This window comes from Desmodus rotundus, chromosome 6 (assembly GCF_022682495.2).
Source record: "Desmodus rotundus isolate HL8 chromosome 6, HLdesRot8A.1, whole genome shotgun sequence".
NCBI lineage: Eukaryota > Metazoa > Chordata > Mammalia > Chiroptera > Phyllostomidae > Desmodus > Desmodus rotundus.
Genome location: NC_071392.1, coordinates 114,910,511 through 114,924,705, shown reverse-complemented (window position 1 = coordinate 114,924,705; position 14,195 = coordinate 114,910,511). Strand labels below are relative to the sequence as shown.

Sequence of the window (14,195 nt, the reverse complement as noted above, 5' to 3'; positions counted from 1 at the left end):
ACACCTTCCTTGTGCACCCCCCGTGTGGCCTGTGGTACAGAGAGTAGTGGAAGACCTGGGGCAGAAGCTGCAGACCATCCCGAGTTAGCGAGGGGCCCCCGAGTGTTACCTGAAGGAACCAGTGTCTACCCCAGAAGTGATCTGACCCCCGCACCCAGGATCCCAACCCTTCAGCCTTTGGCCAGGTTGGACTACTGCCTGGCGCTGATGCTGCGGGTTGGAGCGGAGCATTGGATTGGCTTTACTGAGACGGGGAAACTGAGGCCATGGGAGAACGGGGGCGTGGAGGGAACCGATTGAAACCAGAAGAGGATAGATAGGTCTGGGAATGGAATCCTAGACGTCGGCCTCCCAGGCACCCGACCCAGCTTCTGCGTCCCCGGTGTTTGCTGGGGGGACCTCTGCATGTCCTTTGCATACATCTGCCCAGGTGACAGCGTGGTGATGAGGGCCCAGCCACCGGGACTGCAGCGAATTCTGACGAAACCCTCACCCCGCAGATCTCCCCACTCGTGGCGAGTTCGGATATCCGCCGGGCCGCTCCGGGCCCTTCCTGCGGCCAGAGCATGCGGGCCACACGGCCCTGCCCCGCCTGGGGGACACTTTCGCCTCCTTCGCCACGGCGGTCGCCTTCTACGCTGGGACCCCAGCCTGCACCTCACTGACCGCGTGGTGAGGGCGGAGCCTGAGCCGACCGTAGGGGGCGGGCTGGTGGGCGGGGGTCCTGCGTGACGGTCCCCGCGAAGCTGGACCCCGCGAGGGCCTGAAGGCCGGCTCTCTGGGGCAGATCTGCGGCTGCGGGGCCCGAGTGCCAGGCCAGCTGGGCGCGGCCGGGGAGCAATCTGGCGCGCTTGGAGCCCCGCCTGGAAGACAGCGCGGGCAGGGCCACGGGGCAGAGACGGTCTCCGTGCGGGGCCAGGGCCGGGGCCCGAGTTTAGCGCGGCTTGCGAAGGCGGGGCCCGAGTGACGGATGGGGCGAGGGGCGACCCCGGCTGGGCGGTCGAGGAGGAGCCTTTCGGGGTAGGGGCGAGGCCGGCGGCCGGGAGGGACCAGCGCAAACCAGCAGGACAGGGCGAGCGCCGGAGACCGCAGAGCGCTGGACTGCCAGGTGGGGCCCGGCGGGGAGCGGATACGGTGACTGTCCGAGGGGTCGAGGAGGGATGACGAGAAGCCCGAGGCTGGGGGAGGAAGAGACTTGGGACGTAGACGACGTAGTACGAGTGACCGGGCAGGTGACAGGACCTAGAACAGGGGTCTTTTGTGGGCGGGGCGAAAGGCGCCTTGGGGGCGGGGCCGAGGGGCCCAGAGTGACAGCCAGAGGGGCTGTGACCCAAACACAGGCCTTGCGGCTCTGCAAGGAATTCCCTTTCCCACCGGATCCCCCGAGCTTCACGAATTTCGTGCCCCAGGTGAGGGAACGGTAGCCGTGGCCGCCCAGGATGCCGCCCGCTGGACGCATCTTGTAGCCCAGTCCCCTCCTCCGAGGGCGTCTGTCCTGGGGCCGAGGCGGTGCCGAGAGATCAGACCTGCCCGAAGGTTTCCGGCTTCCAGGCCCCCGGGTCTAGTCCAGTCACAGCGACATCCAGCCCAGGGCGTCCACCTGCTCCCGATCAACGTCCTGGCTTGTTCCCAGGGCCGGGAAACCCGCCGTTTGCGGCTGTCCCCGTGGCAGCCCTGGTTCCGCGTCGGTTCCGACCCGGCCTGCCTGTCCACAGTTGCAGAAGCGCTTTCTAAACTCGCCCATGGAGCTGCGTCGTCCTCAGAGCCTGCGCCGCCGCCTGGACACCCTCCTGCTGGCTCTGCCTGTCGCTCCGCTGGCTACAGTGACCCGGAGTCACAGTGCGCCCCGCCAGGCCCGCGCGTCGCCCGGGTTCCTGGGGGTGAGCTGCAGAAGCCTCGCCCTCCCCCCACGCCTGACCACGCCCCCTCGGGTCGCTGGCCCCGCCCTCCCCCACTGGTCCCACCCCCTTAGCGGCCTCTTTCTCCACCGTACCCCGGCCGCACCCTTGCACTGCAGTCCTCGCCCGGAGGATAAGTCTCGCCCACTCCTACCTTTCCCTGCCCCTCTGTCCCTGATTGACAACCCTTCATCCCTGGCCCCGCCCCTGCACTTAGTGGTCCCACTCTTCCCGTCCCAGACCTCCTCTCCAAATTCACCCAGCACCCGAGGCTCCGGAGGGTCTGGGAGTAAAGGTCCGCGACGCTTTGTCCTTCACCTCTTCCTACTTTAGCCTTCGGGCTTCCCGGAGGTCTGGGTCTTTCTCGGTATCCTCTCTCGGCTGCTCGAAGCCTGAGTGGGGTCGGGGGCGGGAGAGTCGGACCTGCGGGACGCTGAGGCCGTGGATGAGGTTTACATGTCTGGGCAGAATCTCGGCGACCCCCTGGATCTGATCGAGTGAGTGAGAGCTGGAGGGTCAGAGCCTCCAGGACCAGCAAGAAAGGGACAGTTTCCTCTCACCTAAAGTCCCTGAAATGTCAGCGTGCATTCATTCACATTACCGGAATCTCGGCCTAGCGGAGCCCCTCCCCTCTGCGCCCACTGAGGTTTCCAGGAAGACTCCCACTCCTGGCCCCAGAGCCCCTGAGAGACCTGCCTGATGTGAGAGTCTGACTATTCCCAGGCCCAGGACCTCCAGACGCTGCTCCACGTCACCCAACAAGCGGTTGTTCTGCCTACACCAACCCTGAGCCACCCAGGCCTGCCTCCATCTCCCTCAGCACTCAGGGGCCAGCTTCCCCAACAGATGCTCCTTATCACAGCATCGCCCCACGTCTGCAACCCGGAGGGCCTGGAGTTCCCACAGAGGCGAGGGTGGGAACGGGTGGGACAGAACAGAGGATCTCAACCCCTAAATGCCTTCCTTTGGGAGGCACCCGCCTGCCCTTTGAAAATTCTGACAAGACCGAGGCTCAGGTTCCCGTTGTCCTCTGCCCACAGGGCTACTCTTCAGGACACTCTGGTCAGCATCCAAGAGGTAAGGCGGTCTCTTGGGGGTTTCTCAAATCTGGAACTCCCTTCGTTGAGGGGGAGGCGCTGCTCCCAGGAGTAACCATGACCAGTCCTGAGAGCTGGGGGCCTTTTGGGGGTTCAGGAAACTCCAACAGGCTTCATGTCTTGCTGCTGAAGTCCAGAATGGAGGTGGTGTCCATTCTGCCCACTCTAGGGTTTCTCTATCACCTTCTCCTGAATCCCTGCTCTTCTCAGTTAATCTGCACCTTGGGGACTAAGCCCCTAGCTCCAGACACTGCCTGGAGTGGCCCCGTGTGGCCTCACTGGGCTACGGAAACCCTGCTGGATGTGTAGGCACTGGGCACACCTCAGGAGCCCAGAGCTGGGAGACCTAGAAATCTCTGGCCCCAGGTCACAGCAGTGACCCACAGCTTTCACCCAGCCGGGCACCCCAGTATTCTGACAACTGCAGCCCACATGTACTGAACTCCTGCGCTGTTCCATCTAACCACGTCCCTCCCCCACTTACCTTAGTGCCCTTCCTCCTTTAACCTAAAATCCAAGATCCGCACCGTGGCCTACCAGTACCTGCCTGGTGGTCCAACCCCACTCCAGCACTCCCCTGTGCCCATTGCCAGCTGGCCAAGATCCCCTTTCACTACTCTTTGAACACGGCTGTGTTTTCCTGCCCGAGCCTCTGCGCAAGCCTTTTTCTCCGCTTGGAAGTGGATTGTAAGCCCTGTAAGGGCGGAGATTGTGTTTGGTTTTCTTTGGTTCTGTATCTTAACCTGGTAAACAATAGATAATAAATGCCAGCTGTAATAGGCCTCAATAATAATAAATCATTCTTGAATAAATGTGCGTGCTGCTTTTCTACTGACGTAATCTTTACAACTACTACGTGAGGGAGGAACTATCATTAAATCTTTTTTCATATTGTAGAAAAGAAAACAGGAACTCAGAGTAGTTAGGCCATTCGTTGAATCCCAGGGGGAGGCTTTTCCCCCCTCTCATTGGGCACGGGGTTGTGGGTGTGAGGTAGTGCACCACAGGCCAGCCTCCAGATTCCAGGTTCCGTGGGCTCCCGGGACCAGGGGGCACTGGGCCTGGGCTGGAAAGGCAGCCTTAGACTTGGGTCTGCAAAGTCCCTGAAAGAGCATTCCTGGAGGGAGGAACAGCAGAGAGCAAAGTTGTGGAGGCAGGAAGATCCAGCTCTTGGAACTATCCAACTGGATGCTGGACCAACCAGGACACAGGGCCAGTTGTATCCTAGGGCACAGTCAGCTGGGGGGTCTCCAGAGGCAGGACCCCAGTAGGTGGCGAGTACACTCTGCAGCAGCTCGCTCCCGGCTGTGGCCAGGAGCCCTCAGGGAGGGGAGCTGGGCGCTCCCACGCCCCTCTGGGGCTGGACGTTCTCACGAAGGGGCGGCCTTGGGAAAGGCTGGGGGCGGGTCCGGGGGCGGGCGCCAGAGCTCCAGTCCCTCCGCAGCCCATTCTCAGTTACTGGCTGTGGCGATCTGGGTCTCGCTCTCCCTGCAGCAGAACTGCGAGGTAAGTGGTTGGAAGAACCCCCTGATTCCCAAGCCCAGGAGAGTGGGGAATGCGGCTAGGACTCCGGCCCCATGTGGTCCCTGCCATGGAGGAGGGGTAGGGGGCTTCTGGCAGCTCAGAGTGGAGGATGCCTGGGGAATTATCCCCTGTCCTCATGTGTGTGTGTGTGGGGGTGGGAGGGCATCTCTTTCCTCAAATGCAGATTACTCCTTCCCTCTCCCCATATGTGGGGCTCTCCCACCCATTTATCACTGATGGGGAGCCCTGCTTTCCCAGATGCCTTCCCACACATGGTATACCCCTCCCTTATTACTGTTGGGTGTCCCCTCCCCAAATGTGAAGGGCACTTTCTCCCTCCAGAAGTGGGGTACCCCTTTACTTTCTCCAGATGTGTGCTCCTCTTCCTGCTTCTGACCCAGTTTGGTCCTCTGCCTCCTCTAAAGTCCCTCCCCACCCCCCGTGGGATGTCAGTCCCTGAGACTCCCCATCCCCTAGGGGGCTGGGCTCATCCTGCCCTCCCCTCGCACAAGATCCAGCAGAGCAGGCTCTCCCTGCACGTAGGCAGCCAATTAGGGGGGAAGGGGTGGGGGCCAGACTGTCTGGCAGAAACCCGTGGCAGATGGCCGGGCAGGGAAGAGAGGTAGCTGCAGGATCTGCCTCCTCCCTACCTGGACTCCCACCCCATTTCCTGGGGGTGGGGTTGGGGGGGTGAGGGTAGACAAACAACCCAGGCTGAGCTGGGACAGGAAGCAGTACCCAGGCTCCCAGCCCCAAACTACTCAGACCTCTGCCTTAAAAACCAGGCCTTTCAGACCCTGGCTGGGTAGGTCAGGTGGTTTGAGCATCTTCCCACACACAGGGCACACACAAGCATCAACCAATGGATGCATAAATCAGTGGAACAGCAGATCCATGTTTCTCTCTCTCTCTAAAAAAAAAAAATCAATAAATACATCTTTAAAAATTTAAATTAGCCCTGATTGGTGTAGCTCAGTGGATTGAGCACCGGCTGCAAACCAAAGGGTCGCCAGTTCGATTCCCAGTCAGGATACGTGTCTGGGCTGTGGGCCAGGTCCCCAGTAGGGGGCGCTCGAGAGGAAACCACACACTGATATTTCTCTCCCTCTCTTTCTCCTTCTCTTCCCCTCTGTCTAAAAATGAATAAATAAAATCTTTTTTTTAAAGAAATATAACATTTTTTAAATTTTAAATTAAAAAAGAACTAGGCCTCCTCCCTCTTCTCAGATGACAAATTGAGGTCCCAGGAGGAAGCTCCCAATCTCTAGGACCCCCATCTACACACACACACACACACACACACACCCCGCCTCAGGGAATCAGACACAATTACAAGGTCAGGAGCCTGAGGGGGACCTTGAAATCCTAGACCCTGCAACCACCACACCTATGAAAATGGCTTCTCTGTCTGGGCCCTGAGGGGTAGGGGCAGAGGGCAATGTGGGAGCTCATTTGCCTACAACCCCCAGATGTCCTTCAGAGCTGCCTGGAGCTTGGTGCTGGGGAAACGAAGACTTGGAATGCGAGGGATACACAGCCCAGAAGATCCAGGTAAGACCTGGACACCCTCCCCCCTTGCCTAACTCCAAGGCAAGGGGCAGGAGTTCTGTCTGCAGGTTGAGCCCTCTCTTCCATGATGCCCTGGGCCTACTCCTAAAACCATTTCCCACAATCCCAGCTCTGGGTCCAGGAAATGGAGCTCGAAAGGCAGGCAGACAGCAGCCCCTGCATTCCAAGCTTCCTCAGTGCCTGACCCCTAAACTTTAGTCCCCTGAGGCCTTTGTGTCCTGAGGTACCGAAGCTGACAGAACCTGGGACCTCCTTTCCAGACCCTGGGGTCAATGCTAGTCAGAAGAAAGAGGCCACCTTTGCTGGTGTGGCTCAGTGGATTGAATGCCTGCCTACAAACCAAAAGGTAACACGTTCGATTCCCAGTCAGGGCACATGCCTGGGTTGTGGGCCAGGTTCTCCAGTAGGGGGTGTGCAAGAGGCAACTGATTGATGTATCTCTTGCACATTGATCTTTCTCTCCCTCTCCTCCGCCCCCCCTTCACTGTCTCTAAGAAGTAAATAAATAAAATCTTAAAAAAAAAAAGAAGAAGAAGATGACGAAGTAGAAGAAGAAGAAAGAGGCCTAAAGCAGGAGAGACTTCAGCCAGATAACAGAAGGGCCTTTCTGATTGATTGATTGATTTATAAAGAAATAACACTTATTGAGCTCTTACTAGGCACCCCCAGCTGTGATAAATATTTGATACAGATTAACACATTTAGACTTCACCACAGTCCTGTGAGGTGGAGGCTACGTTATTTCCATTTCTCAGATGAACAAATTGTGGCCCTAGATATTCAAAGAGCCAGGACTCCCTGCCCAAAGCAGTCCCAGTGCCATCCGGGCAAGGTGGTACTAATGCCATCCTTGTGGGCATCTCTGGTGACGATGAACAGAAGCTTTGTTGAGACTGTCCCAGTGCCCGGACTTTTTTCTGGACCCTTACACGGAGCCCTGGAGGGCTTGGCCATCGGAGAGAGCGTCCAGGAATGGAAGCCAGCAGTGAACCAACCTCTCTACTTATCAGTATAATTTACGGAGTATCTACTGTGTGCCAGCAGATGGAAGCACAGTGAGGTAGAGGGACTGGGTGGGGCTGGGGTGGAGAGGAGCCGAGTTTCACACTCAGCTGACTCCAAAGCTGTGCCCTTGCTCCTTCATTAAAGGCATATGGACATTGTTTTACAGTTTGCGGAGCAGTTTCACACCTGTCAGCTCGGGTTCCTCTCACTGAGCCTTTGCCCTCCCATTGCCTCTGCCTGACATGCTCTCTTCACCGCAATCTTCCCAGAGAACACAGGGTTTGAAGCCAGGGGCGCTGAATCGCAGCCTTGGCCCTGGTCCTTCCGGTTCTGTGAATTTCAGCGAGTCACTTGCTGCTCAGTTTCTTCATCTGTAAAACGGAGATCACAGCATCACGTGGCTAAGAGTGATGGCTCAGTAAGGGCTCAATAAATACAGCCCACTCTATTAATATCATGGTTAGTGCTGGAATGTCCCCGGGGCAGCCTGACCTCAGCTCCTTCCTTGTGCTCGCAGCCCACGGCAAGGGGAAGATGCCCCCCTACACCAACTACCATGCCCAGCGCTCCTACCCGATGCCAGATGAGCCCTTCTGCACAGAGCTCAGCGCCGAGCAGCGGGCCCTGAAGGAGAAGGAGAAGGGCAGCTGGACCCAGCTGAGCCATGCTGAGAAGGTGGCCTGTAGGTCTCAGAGTGGGACTTGCTGGGGAGAGTGGGCTAGGGGTGGCTCTGCAAACAAGGGCCTGTCGGGGAGCAGTGGGGAGCATGAGCCCCCACCCAAAACAGCCAGAAACCTCCAAACAGGTGAATGCATACCCAAGGGGGAAATTCATTCATGTATTCATTCTTTTATTCACCTTCCAGCTGGCTTTGAGGGGGAGGGTGCTGCTAGGTAGTGGGAACAGCAGGGGGAGGGATATGGGAACAGCAGAGCTTGGAGGGCTCTGGCATCACTGAGTGGTGTGAGGGGACAGAGCAGAGAGGCAAGGGTTGTGGGTGGGGTTGCAGGGGGGCTGTGTGACCCCAGGTTCTGCCCACCAGACGTGCCCTGGGCTGATTTTAATATTTGGAGCTTTGGAGCTTTACCAGCTTCTGGCCACGCTTTGCACACAGTAGGTGCTCAATAAGAATTAGCTGAATGGACAGCATTTGCTGCAGGGAGGGGGAGGCTGGAGACCCCCAAGACCAAGAGTTGGCCTGGGGTTCTTGAAACAGCTGCACCTGTGGTCCCCCTGGTCCCCCCCCCACCTCCAGTGTACCGGCTCCAGTTCCATGAGACCTTCGCGGAGATGAACCGTCGCTCCAATGAGTGGAAGACAGTGCTGGGCTGTGTCTTCTTCTTCTGTGGGTTCACAGCTCTGCTGATCTGGTGGCAGCGGGTCTACGGTGAGTGGCGACATCTCCCCTGCCTGCTGCCCTGGCCATGTCCTGTGGCTGCAGCCACCAGCCAGCTCTTCTAAGGGAACTATGCTGGAGCTCACCTGAGGAGTTCTGAAAAGCTCCCCAGAGAGATGCAGGGGCAGGCAGAGCCCGGCTGCCTGGCTGGGAACACCAGGGTGCTGCCTCTCGGGGCCTTAATTCCCTTATCTGTAAAATGGGGACCCGTATCTCAGGGCTCGTGTGAAGTTTTAATGGGAAGAGCTATAGACCAGTGCCTGGCACATGGTTATGAGTGGCGTGGTTCCTGTAACTCAGGATATGTGGCACGGGTAAGGGGTGTTCAGGCTCTCTGAGGACCCAAAGGAGAGAGAGAAGGAATCCTGGAAGGCCATCCGGATGAAGGCCCATTCCAGCTGGCTGCCACTAAGCATGAATTTTTCAATACATTGTTTCCGCTGCTGTAACAAAGAGTCCACAACATACAAGAGCTTAAACGAGATAAAGCTCTCTCACAAAAATAGGCCCGGGGGCGTACAGGGACTCCACAATGTCCGGCTTCTTGTGTCTTCTGGACCCTTAACACACAGCTTTCCTCCTGGCCGACAAGATGGCTGCTCCGCTCCAGCTGTACAGCCTTCATTCCAGCAAAGAAGAGCGGAAGGGAGGATGCACTCCTCTTGGAGGTCCTGAAGTTGCATGCGCCACTTCTGCTCACATTCTATTGGTTAGACATGATCATATGATCATGGGTATCCACAAGGAAAGCTGGGAAGTGTAGTCTTTAACTGGGCTGTCACATACCCAACGGACCAGGTCAGGTCAGCTAAAAATATATTTTTTGGTGTGCTGCAGAATTTTAGTAATTAGCTTATGTGTGCCAAGAGATGAAAAAGGTAGAAAATCCCTGCTGTAGAAGGGTGAGCCGACCATTTCTTACTAAGAAGGGCGATTCTCAAAGTGTGGTTCCTGGCCCTGTCGCTTCACCTGGGAACTAGTTAGACATGCGAGTTCTCAGCCCTGCTCTGCAGCTACCGAGACAGACATTGCAGGCCCGCAGTGTTTTAACGGCCTCCGGGTGATTCCGGGGCCCACTCAGGTCTGGGAAGCGCTGCTCTGGAAGAAGAGAGAAGCTATGGAAGGAGAGCTGGCAGTCTCTGACTCAAGTGATGTCATCTCTGGTGGCCTCACCTCGTTCCTTCTGTAGAAGTGTGATGGGCATTCCTGCCTTGCGTAAGAATGAACAGAGAAAGCCTTTGGGACACATTCTAGTCTAGCCCCACATTTGGTACTCATAGGTGCCCATGAAGATCTTCCCTTTCCTGCCCACCCACTGGGATAGAAAGTGCGGGCGGGGGTTCAGGCAGTTAGCCTCAGGGGCTGATGGACTAGGAAGTAGGGTGTGAGTGCTTTTGGACGCTGTGGCCCTCTGGCCTTCCCCGCTCCACGTGTGAACGCACCTGAGATTGTCCTCCCCAGAGTTTTAAAGTGAACACCCCTACCCTACGTCCTACTCCCAACCCCCTTCCAGAAGTAAAAGAAACTGTGTCATCCTGGACTGCTCCCAATACCCGGGAGCACACTCAGGGATTATAATTATAGCAGCTACCATGTATTAGGGGCGTGATGTCCGCCCCACATTGTGCAAGCTGTTTCATAAATGCTGACTCATTTAAACCCCACAGCCCTCGTGGATAGGACCTGGTTTTGACAGGTGGGGAAACTGAGGCTCCGAGAGATACAGTGACTTTTTCAAGGTCACCGAGCAAGGGAGTGGTGGATCTGGGACTTGGATCCAGGCAGACTTCGAACCGGTGCTCCTATTCCCACTGGGCCGCACAGTAGGCGAGGAAACTGACTCAGAAGAGGAAGGACTTTGGCCCAGTTCCCACAGCGAATCTGAGGCAGAGTGGGATCAGAACACAGAAGTCCAGGGAGTAGAGCTTTAGGGAGTTTAGGGAGGCAGACAGGGTGGAGGGGGCTCCTCTGCGCAGTGTACCCTAACTCTGTCACTGGGGGCCCTGGCTCAGGGCGGACCTGGTAGGGTCCTGAGCTGCCCCCGTCGGTACCCCATGCCTTCCCTGCAGTGTTCCCTGAGAAGCCCATCACCCTGACGGATGAGTGGAAGGCCCAGCAGCTCCAGCGCATCCTGGATATGAAGGCCAACCCTGTGCAAGGCCTGGCCTCCCGGTGGGACTACGAGAAAAAGGAGTGGAAGAAGTGACACCCTAGGCTGCTCCCCTGGCAGCTCCACGCTGGCCCAGAGCCTGTGGAGCACCCCTCCCCCTCTCCTTCACTCCAATAAAGCTGGCCTATTCTCTTCTGCTTTAATCTCCACCCCAGTCTTTGTCTGCCAGGAAGCCTACATTATGCCTAAAATTGGGCAGTATAGTAGGCGAGGGGCAAGAACAAGCCACTTTCCAGGGGCTCAGAGCCCAGCTTATCCGGGAGGGCCTCCTGGAGGAGTGGGGGCGAGCCCCGAGTCTTAAGGGATCACTGGGACCAGGAGAGGCAGGAAAGAGAAGGGAAAGCATTCCAGGTGGAGGAAAGAAATGGCTGGAGTAAAGGGAAGGACACTCTCTCACTCAGTCAATTAACAAATACTTACTGAGCATCTGCCGCGTGCCAGGTACTAATCCAGACCTTGGGGATGCGGCAGTCTCTGGCCTCATGGAGGAGACTCTTCTTTATGGGGGGACAAAAGGTAAGTGAGTAAGTGTAACACATAGTACGTGACATGGTAACAAGTGCTATGAAGACACAAACACAGCAGGATAAAGGGACAGAGTTAAAGGGCAACTGGGGGTGGCGGGGGAAGACCTCTTGGTGCTACCGGACAGGTGCCGCCCGGAGCGGGGCGCCTCAGGCCGCCCTGCGGTGTGCGGGTTCTTGATTTCATGTAGGAGAGATCTCGCAACACAAGTCCAGGTGATTTTGAGAGTATGTTTACTACGGCTGGGAACAGTGAAACAAAGGGAAGATTTAGGGTAGAAGAAATAACAGGAGAGAGTTTAGGCCAAGGGTGTCAAACTCATTTCCACCGGGGGCCACATCAGCCTCACGGTTGCCTTCCAAGGGCCGAAATAATTTTAGGACTGTATAAATGTAACTACTCCTTAACTGTTAAGGAGTTGAAGTTACATTCGGCCCTTGGAAGGCAACCTCGAGGCTGATGTGGTCCCCGGTGAGAATGAGTTTGACACCTCTGACCTAGGAGGAGCTCTGCTTTGGCTCCTTAGACATGTTACAGGAAAGAAGGGAGCCAGGCCGGGCTGCTGTGAGCTCACCGGGAAGTCAGAGAATAAGGGGGTTCCGGAGACAGGATTGGGGGTAAACCCGGGTTGAGTTGTCACTGCTCACTGCTCCCCTGGCTGCAAGTCTCCTGGGGACCCTTAGAGTTTAGGACGAAACAAAGTTCCTGCCTGAGGGGGGCATGTCGCTCTACAGTGAGCCCGCACCAGTCTGCGTCCTGAGAGCTTCTTATCCTTTTTTCCCTGTGGGTGACCGTCTTAGGGGAGGGTTTCAGCAGAATATTCATCGGTTTTCCAGGGCATGGGGGTGGGGGCTGCAAATATTCTCTGTGCAATACTGTTTTACTTATACCACTTGGCTTTCATCTTGGCTCTGTCTGGCTTTTATCTTGGGTCTGGGGTTTTTGTTATTTGTTCCCCTGACTTCATCTGTCCTTGGGTTTAGCTGGCACAAATGACATTAATTGGGTCTCTGTTCTCTGTCTCCCACGCCAGGGAGATTTAAGCTATGTATCGTTTAGTTAGGGAGGAGAGGTACATGCCATTCTCTCTCAAGTGTCCTTCGTTAGGGGAGATAAGTGCACGCGATTCACCAGCTGGCTGTACGTTGCTCAAACTGTTTGGCCTTGTTTAATTTTCCTATCTGTTTCCCCATTCCTCTCACCCAGGATCTTTCCTGGCTTTTCACTACCCTGCCTCTTTGGGAGGTGGCACTGGAGAATAGGTCTGAATGAAATGAGGAGACAGGCCTTGTAGCAAAAACAAGCAGCAAAGGCAAAGCCCCTGAGGTGGGATTCTGGTTTGTGTGTGGATTAGAACTTCCAGGGGGCCACCCACAGGGACTGGAGTCGAAGGACGTACAGGGTAGCAGGAAGGCCTGAGCTGGGGGAGAGGGTTGGTCTTGAGACAGAAAGCAGCTTACTTAAAGCCTCGTGGGATTTTATTCTAAGTGTAATGGGAAGTTGCATCAGTCTCATCCTCTGCGAAGCAAATGCCAAGAAAGAATGAACGATGTCGGAGATGTGTTGGCGGTTACACCTGTGGAGGATACAGGAGACGGGGAGCAGGAGGAGGTGGGGGGACCCTGTTAGACTGGGACGCACACCGGACAGCCGTGGAAGGACAGAGGGAAGGAAGGAGGGTGCGGTGCGAAAAGCCTCAGACTTCTGTGCACCGAATCTGTCCGAGTCCAACTGGAAGACAGCGATTTGATAGAAGGTGCTATTTAATAAAAAGAATTACTAAGCTTACAGGAGAGTAAGAATAAAGATATAAAGATAACTTTAAAGAGTACCTTAGGAACAACAAAAAAAAGAAAAATAAAAGTATCTTAGGGAGCATACCCAGGGAAGAACACATTTGGAAGGGGGGTTGCCTTCCCCAAGCTGGGGTTCAGACCTCATTGGGGAAGGTATGGCTGAAGCCCACCGGATGGCAGAGAATTCTGCTGGGTTGGCGAGGCCGCAGCTGGTTATAGTCACTGGGCAAGCAAGGTCAGAGGCCCAAGGGAGCTGAGGATGGAGGGTGGGGGGATTGGGGCCCCTTTGCAGACGTGAAGCTTAGAGAATATGATGTGTACCTGCATTAAGACAGTGGCAAGAAGACGGTCCCCAGACCTCGGGGCTGCAAGGTTGTTGATAAACTGGGTTCATGGCTGCAGCAGATGACCACCAGATGTCCTTACACACCGCTGACCAACCACACAGCAGCGGCAGGAAAACACACACACACACACACACACACACACACACACAGAACCAGAAAGCCAAGCCTCGTTTCCTCCTGGAATGGCCTCTCCAGCACCCTCTGCTGGCAAAGCTTAGCATCTCACTGTATAGGAGGCAACGCTCAGAGTCTGTTCTAGTTCATTACTGTAGAGCAGGCACTGAAGTGTGAACTTGGAGATGAGAGGCAATAACTTGATAACTGGAACAGCCATCTCTGAGGAAGGCTTGGCCAGGCCAATGGGGAGCCCCAGAGCCAAAAAAAAAAAGTCCCTGTACTAGGAGTCTTGTGCTGGACATAATCGACCCATCCTTAGGACCCCACTGTGCTCAGTCCTTGTCTGGGAGCAGCCCAGGAGACCGTGGCCTTGGCATGAAGCCCGCAGCAGGACCATGGCAGGGGCTCGTGGAGAGAAATCTGAGCGGCACACGTGCACGGACACCTCACATGTCAATGGAGGGGTTCAGCAGAGCAGGTGGGACAACAATGCAGGGTGGGGCATAGGAGGGTTACAGTTGTTCATATGGAAAGTAACACAATAACTAATAAATCATGTACAAGAATAAACTCTGCTTCATGTGCTCACAACTGTAAAGTTACTTTGTTTTTTTATTCTTATCCAAGGATATTCTTTTCATTGCTTTTTTAGAGAGAAAGGGGGGAGAGAAATATCAATGCAAGAGAGAAGCATCGATTGGTTGCCTCCTGTATGTGCCCGGACTGGGGATTATCCTCATCTGGATTAGGT

At 55.9% G+C, this 14,195-nt stretch overlaps 1 protein-coding gene across 1 annotated transcript; it reads left to right on the top strand.

Annotated features, from left to right (window-relative positions):
- The first annotated feature begins 4,427 nt into the window (after nt 1-4,427).
- Nucleotides 4,428-10,802, top strand: COX4I2 (cytochrome c oxidase subunit 4I2). Its single transcript, XM_024559856.2, has 5 exons — nt 4,428-4,501; nt 5,989-6,070; nt 7,611-7,775; nt 8,349-8,480; nt 10,559-10,802. Exons 2-5 carry the CDS (start codon nt 5,989-5,991, stop codon nt 10,693-10,695), a joined length of 516 nt encoding a protein of 171 aa, XP_024415624.1. The 5' UTR covers nt 4,428-4,501; the 3' UTR covers nt 10,696-10,802.
- The last annotated feature ends 3,393 nt before the right edge of the window (nt 10,803-14,195 follow it).